Consider the following 7,986-nt stretch of genomic DNA (forward strand, 5'->3'; position numbering starts at 1 on the left):
TTTTTTTTACTTTAAATTACATTTTTTGGAATTTAACTTGAATTTAATGGCTGAAAATAGCGATATGTGGTTTCACATATCTATGTGAAAATTTTATAAAAGAAAACTTTAAATTAATTTTCAATTTTTATTAAACATTTATAATTTTATATTAAACATTTATTCCTGTGATCAAAGCTGAATTTTCAGCATCATTACTCCAGTCTTCATCTGTTATTTGATGAATAGAAAGTTCAAAAGAACAGCATTTATTTGAAATAGAAATAGAAATGTATTTCTTTTAAAATAAAAACCCCCTTACTGACCCCATACTCTGAATTGTAGCGTACCTTTAAAATGATGGAATTTAATTATAAGAGGTAAAACAGATATAATGTAGTAATGGAAGCCGTTTCTGCACAGAATAAAAATAAAAAATGTAAATAAAAAATGTTTCTCTTACAATTCAGACTTGTTTTCTTTCAATTCTGAAAAAAAGTCATAATTACTTGAGTTTACTTCCTAAAATTTATTTATTTTTATTTTTTATCTCACCATTCTGAAATTTCTTTCTCAGAATTGTGAATTTCCATGTCAAGCTTCTGTGGTAGATAGTTAACACTGACATTGTTAATGTTTGTGCATGTCAGGTTGTCCTCCATTGCAGGGCACTGAAGGCGGCCAGCAGAATTTTATGGGCGTCCTGGAGACAGCTATGAAACTGGCCAATCAGGACGCAGATGCCGACGCAGATGAAGACGAGAAAGCACAGAAGGTAGCGTCAAAGTTCAGCGAAACATCTGGAAACTGTGCTTCAGTCTGATTCTTCATCTCTATGTTTCCATGTAGCCAACAGCTCAGCCTGCAGTTCAGAAATCCAGAGCTCCCGCTCCTCCAAAAGCCTCATCCGCTGCAGGGACGCCCACTGGCTCCACAAACGCCCCCAAACTAGGAGGGAAAGGTAGATGTGCGTTTATATATCGCCATTAACGTGTAGGGCTGTCAAAATGGCTGAAAAACTAAATTCGAATTTTGTACTTAAATATTATCAAAATTCGAATTATATTCAAATTTAAAATGCATAATTTCAGTTAAGGTGAAGAAAAGCTTTTCTCATCTAGTGGCTTTAACTGGATAGGCTAAGAAAAACATTAAAATGCAACGACACTTACATTGTCATCGTCATCGCATCTCGTGTGCCACTGATAAGGCTGCCTCCTTAACGCACACCTAAAATTCGAATGCAGATTTTTATTTTAAATTTGACAAATATTTTCAATTAGAATTTTTTTTTTGGACATCACTATTAACATGTACGCACTGTTGTGTGACGTGTGTGTTGTTGTGCAGCCCAGCAGCAGCTGGATTTCCTGACCATGCGCAGGCAGCAGTTTGTGAAGGCCGCGCTGCGCTCTAAAGAGATGAAGGACATGCAGGGAGCCACTCAGCACCTGAGAAACGCTAAAGGCCTTGAGCCCATGATCACTGCCGCCAAGGCCGGACTTCCTGTGGACATCACCAAGGTTTGTGAATCGCTGACGCACCGAAACCTCACCGGAATTAGTTTACCGAAACAGTGACGTTAAATTTGATGGTGCATTTGAAACCTCCTGGGAATTTTGTGTTTATGAGTTACGAAGTCGTAATTATCAAGTCACTTTGGTCAGAGCAAGATGCTGATGTACCTTTTGTACAAAAAAATACAGCAAGGTTTTTAAACTCTACTTCTACAAAATGATGAATAAATGATGCACATCGTGTGTGGTTATGCTTTTTAAGTTTTTATTCAATTTCTGAAAGTGCTATAAGTTGATTGTCTGGCGTCCAGGTGCCGGCCGCTCCGGTCAGTGAGGACGACTACAGACTGTCTCATTCACGCTCATCCGCTCTCTCTCCGCGCTCATCTGAGCAGTACACTCAACTGATGGTGCAGCTCAAACAGCAGCACGAGGTTATTACACACACGACCAGCTGAACAACAGAGATCTGATCCATCCAAACAGAATTCAAGAGAAGTGCATGCTTTATTTACAGTCTAAATGACTTTCTAACACTTGTGTCCAGAAATGCCTGGCGTACTCGCAGCAGTTCACTCATGTGGGGAACCTAGCTGAAACTGCCAGGTGTGTGTTTTCATTTATCTTGATGATACATTTATTAGAAATCGTCATCAGGTAAGCAGAATTTTTCAGGTGTGTGTTTTGAGTGATGAGTGTACACTGCTGTTCACAAGTTTGAATATTTTTTTGAAAAGAAATTAAAACTTTTATTCAGCAAGGATGCATTAAATTGATGCATTTAGAATCTTACAGAAGATTTCTATTATAAGTAATATAAATGATAGACTTTTTTTCCCAAACCTTCGAAAGGATGTGTATAAATCAAAAACAGCCAGATTGTATCATGTTTACCTAAACAAGCATTAAAAATGCAATTTTTCAAAAATCAAATTTTTATAAATTCATGTTTTTTTTAAAGTACTGCTTTTGCTTTTTTACTTATTTAATACTTATAAAAATATATTTTTTTTTTTACATATTAATGGTATAAAAGGTATAAATGAAATGAATGAATAGTTTATTTTATTAATTACAAATATGTAATAATTATCAGAATCAAAGTTCTAAACATAAATATTAAATTAAAATGTAATTTCCTGAGCTTGTGAGCCTTAAAGTGTATTTGTTTGTGTGTCGGTTAGATTTTGCCTACATTGTTTAGACTAAATGTGCCCACATGTATAGTAAAACCTGAAATTAACATTGTGGGAGCAGCAAACAGTCCTCATGAGAAAAACGTATTAATGAACATAGTAAATAAAAAAAGAAACATGCTGAGGGTTTGGTTTAAGGATTGCTGCCAAGTAAAGGTTATTAGCTCTGTATAAAAATATTACAAGTAAATGGAAAGCCCCCATGATAAAAAAATATGTGTGTGTGTGTGTAGGTTTGAGAAGCTGGCTGAGGAATGCATGAGTAATATTGAAGTGCTGAAGAAAGCTCACGCTAAAGGAAGATCAGTTCCCAAATTCCACACAGAGGAGCGCACCTTCAACTCTGTCAAGTAAGAACACACACACACAAAACACATCTGTCAGTGAGGACATCCTACACAGACTCTCTAAATGTCTTAATCTCTGTGTTTAGGATCTTTCCTACCCTGACGTCCAATGACATGGTGCTGACCGTCGTGAAAGGAATCAACCTGCCTGCTCCTCCAGGTGTGTATGTGAACGTGTGCCTGTGTGTCATAAAGCTGTAAAAAGGCTGATTTGTCTCTGAAATACACTACCGTTTAAAAGTTTGGGGGATGTTTTTATTCATTTCTTTCAAAAAAATGTTCACTAACCCCAACCTTTTTAACAGTAGTGTCTATATATGATTAAAAAAAAGTGAAATTCTGTGACAAAATGACTGCAAATGTTGTTTTCTTTGTTTTCTCCAGGAGTCTCAGGCAACGATCTGGATGCGAGTGTGCGCTTTGAGTTCCCGTTCCCAAGTGCGGTACGCAACACTTTCACTCTCTTCCACACACGCAGACATGCTATTGGCATCTAACAGTGTGTGTTTGATTCTTAGGAAGAAGCTCAGAGAGACAAAACCAGCACTGTGAGAAACTCCAACTGTCCAGGTACACACACACACACACACGCACGATCTGTGTTAAACAGGTGGCGGCATTAGCTGACAGTCTCTGTGTGTTTTCAGAGTTTAAGGAGAAGTTCAAGCTGAACATCAAGCGAGATCACAGAGGCTTTAAGAGAGTGGTACAAGCCAAAGGCATCAAGTTTGAGGTTGTACACAAAGGGTGAGACTCCTATTAAACAACACTAACAGTGAATCTGACAATAACACGTCCAGATCACATTCCACCCCGTAAGAACAGTAATATATTGCATAAGGAATATTAAGATTATTTTTTGGATTATTAAGGGTTTTTATGGAAGCTTATTTCCTCCACAGAATAAAACTTAAAAAGAAGTGTGATATTTTATCTCACAACTCAGTATTGTTTTTCCAGAATTGTGAGTTTATATAGAGTTTTCATCTCAAAATTATATTTTTGTTTTTCTTTCCACCATAGACTAAAAAAAAAAACTGCACTTTTGATCAATTAATTGCAACTTTTTTTGGCAAAAAATAAACGTACATCATTTTTGCATAGTGACAATTAAGCAGATTTTCTTCACAAATTCTCATTGCTGTTATGTATCTGCATTTTTTACTTGTATTTTTTATTTTTTTGCAAATTCACATTATTTTCAATGATGGTTCTCAATATTGTCATTTTTTTTAAATGTTACGTTTTTAAATATTTTTTCAAGGAATTTAAAACAAATCAGCTTCAATGTTTTATTACAATTTAAATAATTAATAATCATTTTTAATTTTAATTGTTTAATTGTCATGAAATTAGTTCAAATTAATGGTCCTAAAAATAAGCCTAGTTTTATTTAGGCAAAATAGTTTTTCACTTTTCATGTGTGTCACTATCATTAGCAGTGACTCTTAATTATTTGATGTCTGTGTCTGTCTATCTGTGTGTGTGTGTGTGTGTGTCCGCAGCGGTCTCTTCAAGACAGATAAAGTGGTGGGAAGTGCTCAGCTGAAGCTGGAAGCTCTGGAGAACCAGTGTGAGATCAGAGATATTATAGACGTGAGTGATTCACACAAACTCACGCACACGTATCACATGCACACGAGCGCTGGTGTCCCATGAGCCTGTGCTGCTGTTGCAGGTGTTGGACGGACGCAAGGCGACGGGAGGGAAGCTGGAGGTGTGTGTGAAGATCCGCGAGCCGCTGTCTGGAGTTCAGCTGCAGCCGGTGACGGAGAAGTGGCTCGTCATCGACCCGCTCACACCTTCACCGGAGAAGGACCGAGAGCGAGAGAAAAGCAGGGAAAAGGAACGGGTATGAGATGCCAATTATTGCTATTTATGTTACACACAGGATGTGTTCTTGCATACAAAGACAGCTGGACAGAAGCTGCATGAAACCTTTTCTTTCCAACAGGCTTCTTCTCCAAGATCCAAACCCAGAAACGATCACGACAAGAACTCTAAACCAAGGTAACATTAAAGCTGATCGTACGGCACTGATTTCCTGTCGTTCTGTTAGTGTGTTTAACATGTGTCTCTGGTTGGTTTCAGCTCGTCTCCTCCGCAGTATAAGCTGCACAGCTTCAGTCTGCTTCACCACGACAAAGAGAGACTGGAGTGGAAGGTGTGTGCTGGTGTCAGTCGTGATAGGATTGAGCTGTTGACTGGATATAGAGTGTATCATGAGTCATTTTGTGCTTCTCTTTAGATCAACGATTATAAGAAGAACAGACGAGACCCGTCAGAGCTGATCAAGCAGCACATGGATGTCTGTCAGCGACTGCAGTGGCAGAAATCATACCTGGAGAAACATCCGGCAGCACTGACAGGTACCACATGCAATTAGAAAACTTTTAACTAAGGTGCAAATGATGTGCACTACCATTCAAAGTTTGGGGTCAGTAAGATTTATTTTCTAAAACGTTAATGCTGTAAATCCGCAAGGATGCATTAAATTGATCAAAAGTGACTTAGAATGTTACAAAAGATTTCTGTTTCAAGTCAATGCTGTTGTTTGAACTTTCTATCCATCAAAGTTTTCACAACAATATTCGACAGCACAACTGTTTTCAACATTAATAGTATGAGAAATGTGTCTTGAGCAGCAGATCAGCATATTAGAATGATCACTGAAGACTGGAGTAATGATGCTGAAAATTCAGCTTTGATCACAGGAATAAATTACATTAATATATATTGAAATAGAAAACAGTTGTTTTAAATTGAAATATTTCACTGATTTTACTGTATTAAGTAAATGCAAACTTGGTGAACAGAAGAGACCTCTTTCAGAAACATTAAGAAAATTCAGCTTTGACCACAGGAATAAATTACATTAATATATATTGAAATAGAAAACAGTTGTTTTAAATTTAAATATTTCACTGATTTTACTGTATTAAGTAAATGCAAACTTGGTGAACAGAAGAGACCTCTTTCAGAAACATTAAAAATCCCAAACTTTACAACAGTGGTTTATATAATAAAAAAAAAAGAGGAAAAACACCCCAAAACCTAACCTTAAACCGCCCTATTTCACTGAATTTTTTTTTGTTTTGTTACGAATACAAACATAAAATGCTGCATATTGTGGACTGCTGGGAATAATACTGATTGATTATTCAAATGAATCTGTGAATCATTTTTTTAATGGTTAATTTAAATGAACCTTCTAAATAAACTGATTCAGTACAATGAATTGATCTTCTCAGCGCTACATATGAGAGCCGTTCAGTAGCAAAAGAGATAATCAGTAATGTACTGGATCTCTCTGTCTGTCTCAGAATATGAAAATGTGCTGCAGAAGTTCGTTCACGGGCTCTCGGATTCAGTCAAAATGTTTTCCAGCCAAGGCAACAGGGTGAGCAAACCACACACACACACACACAATCAGACTTTAGTTGTTCTGCGTAATCACATTGATAAGCTGTGAGGTGTCTAATTTTCATTCTCATATCACTCAGAAGTGCTTGACATTACTGAAGTAAAATGGGTTGCGAATGTCATTTCATGTTGACTTGAAACACTCATGCCTTTGCTCAGATGCGCAGATGTTTCATCAAAACTTTGTGATGTGCCTTAAAACACAGCAGAAGCTGGAGGATGTCACTTTTGTGAAGTAATTTCCTCAATTCTGAAACAATCGTTTAGATTAAAGCTTTTCTCGTTTCTCAGGATGCAGCAAAAGATGCACTCGGCCGACTGAAGAAGGTGGAGAACGAGGTGAATATGAATATTAAAGCCTGCAGTGTCTGTGGGTCAGGTTCATCTTCATGTGAACTCACTGCCGTGTCGTTCATTGTCTCTCTCTCACAGCTGGAGTCAGTCAGGAAAAAGCGGGCCGTCAGACAGTGAAGGGATGCGCTGAGTGACGCGACTGTCTGCTGGAAAACTCTTCTGAAATCATGAGAATATAATCGAATCGTGACGGATATAATGGAGTCTTCATGTGAACTCACTGCCGTGTCGTGTTCATTGTCTCTCTCACAGCTGGAGTCAGTCAGGAAAAAGCGGGCCGTCAGACAGTGAAGGGATGCACTGAGTGACGCGACTGTCTGCTGGAAAACTCTTCTGAAATCATGAGAATATAAACGAATCGTGACGGATATAATGGAGCTGCAGAGGGAAACACTACACCTTTTACAATGCTGCACTTCATTGCTCTCCATCAAAACATTCCTCTTTTTTCTCTTTTGTAAGGACAGACATCTGAATGTTTCGAGGGGGATCAAACTCATCTCACCTCATGCAAAAATAAACATCAAACAAACACTAAACAAAAAGGGGGAATCTCACAAAAACCCATCAACAACATGACTGGATCACATTTTTCTAGCCCCCAAAAAGAAAGAGATTAGAAATTATATTTAAATACGTTATTTTAGGACCATTGTTTTTTTTTGTTTTTTGTTTTTGACAATTAAGCACATTTAAACTGTAATGTGAAAAAAATTATATATTATTAAAATTAAAAATAAGTATACAGTATATAACTTTTTGCTGTACTACATTTATTTTTCATTTAAATTTAAAATTGATTGAAAAATATTTATTTAAAAAATTATTCAAATTAAATTTGTCTGGCTAGATTCTCATAACAGGATTACAGGAATGAGAATATATATATGAGAACATATATATTCTGGAAAACATTTTGACTGTATAAAATGCATTATAGTAATGAGAATTATGGAGGAAAATTGTGCTTAATTGTCAATGCAAATGGTCCTTATATATAAAATTATTATATATAAATATGTAATTTATATAAATGTTAAGAATAAGATGATTTTATATATATATGCACTACCGCTCAAAAGTTTGGGATCAGTAAGACTTGTAATGTTTTTTAAAGAAGTCTCTTATGCTCATCAAGGCTGCATTTATTTGATCAAAAATACAGAAAAA

General features: G+C 36.5%; 1 protein-coding gene across 2 annotated transcripts in view; it reads left to right on the forward strand.

The window, feature by feature from the left end:
* LOC107703787 (coiled-coil and C2 domain-containing protein 1A) overlaps nucleotides 1–7,014 on the forward strand; it is a 13,043-nt gene extending 6,029 nt beyond the window's left edge. Inside the window, exons 12-29 of one of the 2 annotated variants that reach the window (XM_016506504.1) lie at nucleotides 630–754; nucleotides 829–940; nucleotides 1,330–1,502; nucleotides 1,808–1,930; nucleotides 2,044–2,102; nucleotides 2,926–3,042; nucleotides 3,126–3,199; nucleotides 3,424–3,482; nucleotides 3,558–3,609; nucleotides 3,687–3,786; nucleotides 4,545–4,635; nucleotides 4,718–4,891; nucleotides 4,994–5,049; nucleotides 5,131–5,203; nucleotides 5,288–5,408; nucleotides 6,363–6,439; nucleotides 6,754–6,801; nucleotides 6,895–7,014. In XM_016506504.1, coding sequence (XP_016361990.1) covers nucleotides 630–754; nucleotides 829–940; nucleotides 1,330–1,502; nucleotides 1,808–1,930; nucleotides 2,044–2,102; nucleotides 2,926–3,042; nucleotides 3,126–3,199; nucleotides 3,424–3,482; nucleotides 3,558–3,609; nucleotides 3,687–3,786; nucleotides 4,545–4,635; nucleotides 4,718–4,891; nucleotides 4,994–5,049; nucleotides 5,131–5,203; nucleotides 5,288–5,408; nucleotides 6,363–6,439; nucleotides 6,754–6,801; nucleotides 6,895–6,933 — 1,673 coding nt within the window. In that variant the 3' untranslated portion in view covers nucleotides 6,934–7,014. The remainder of the gene's footprint in view (nucleotides 1–629; nucleotides 755–828; nucleotides 941–1,329; nucleotides 1,503–1,807; nucleotides 1,931–2,043; nucleotides 2,103–2,925; nucleotides 3,043–3,125; nucleotides 3,200–3,423; nucleotides 3,483–3,557; nucleotides 3,610–3,686; nucleotides 3,787–4,544; nucleotides 4,636–4,717; nucleotides 4,892–4,993; nucleotides 5,050–5,130; nucleotides 5,204–5,287; nucleotides 5,409–6,362; nucleotides 6,440–6,753; nucleotides 6,802–6,894) is intronic. The other variant, XM_016506505.1, reaches the window with a different exon arrangement.
* The last annotated feature ends 972 nt before the right edge of the window (nucleotides 7,015–7,986 follow it).

Source organism: Sinocyclocheilus anshuiensis, unplaced genomic scaffold (assembly GCF_001515605.1).
Source record: "Sinocyclocheilus anshuiensis isolate Anshui unplaced genomic scaffold, SAMN03320099.WGS_v1.1 scaffold274, whole genome shotgun sequence".
In the NCBI taxonomy this organism is placed as follows: Eukaryota; Metazoa; Chordata; class Actinopteri; order Cypriniformes; family Cyprinidae; genus Sinocyclocheilus; species Sinocyclocheilus anshuiensis.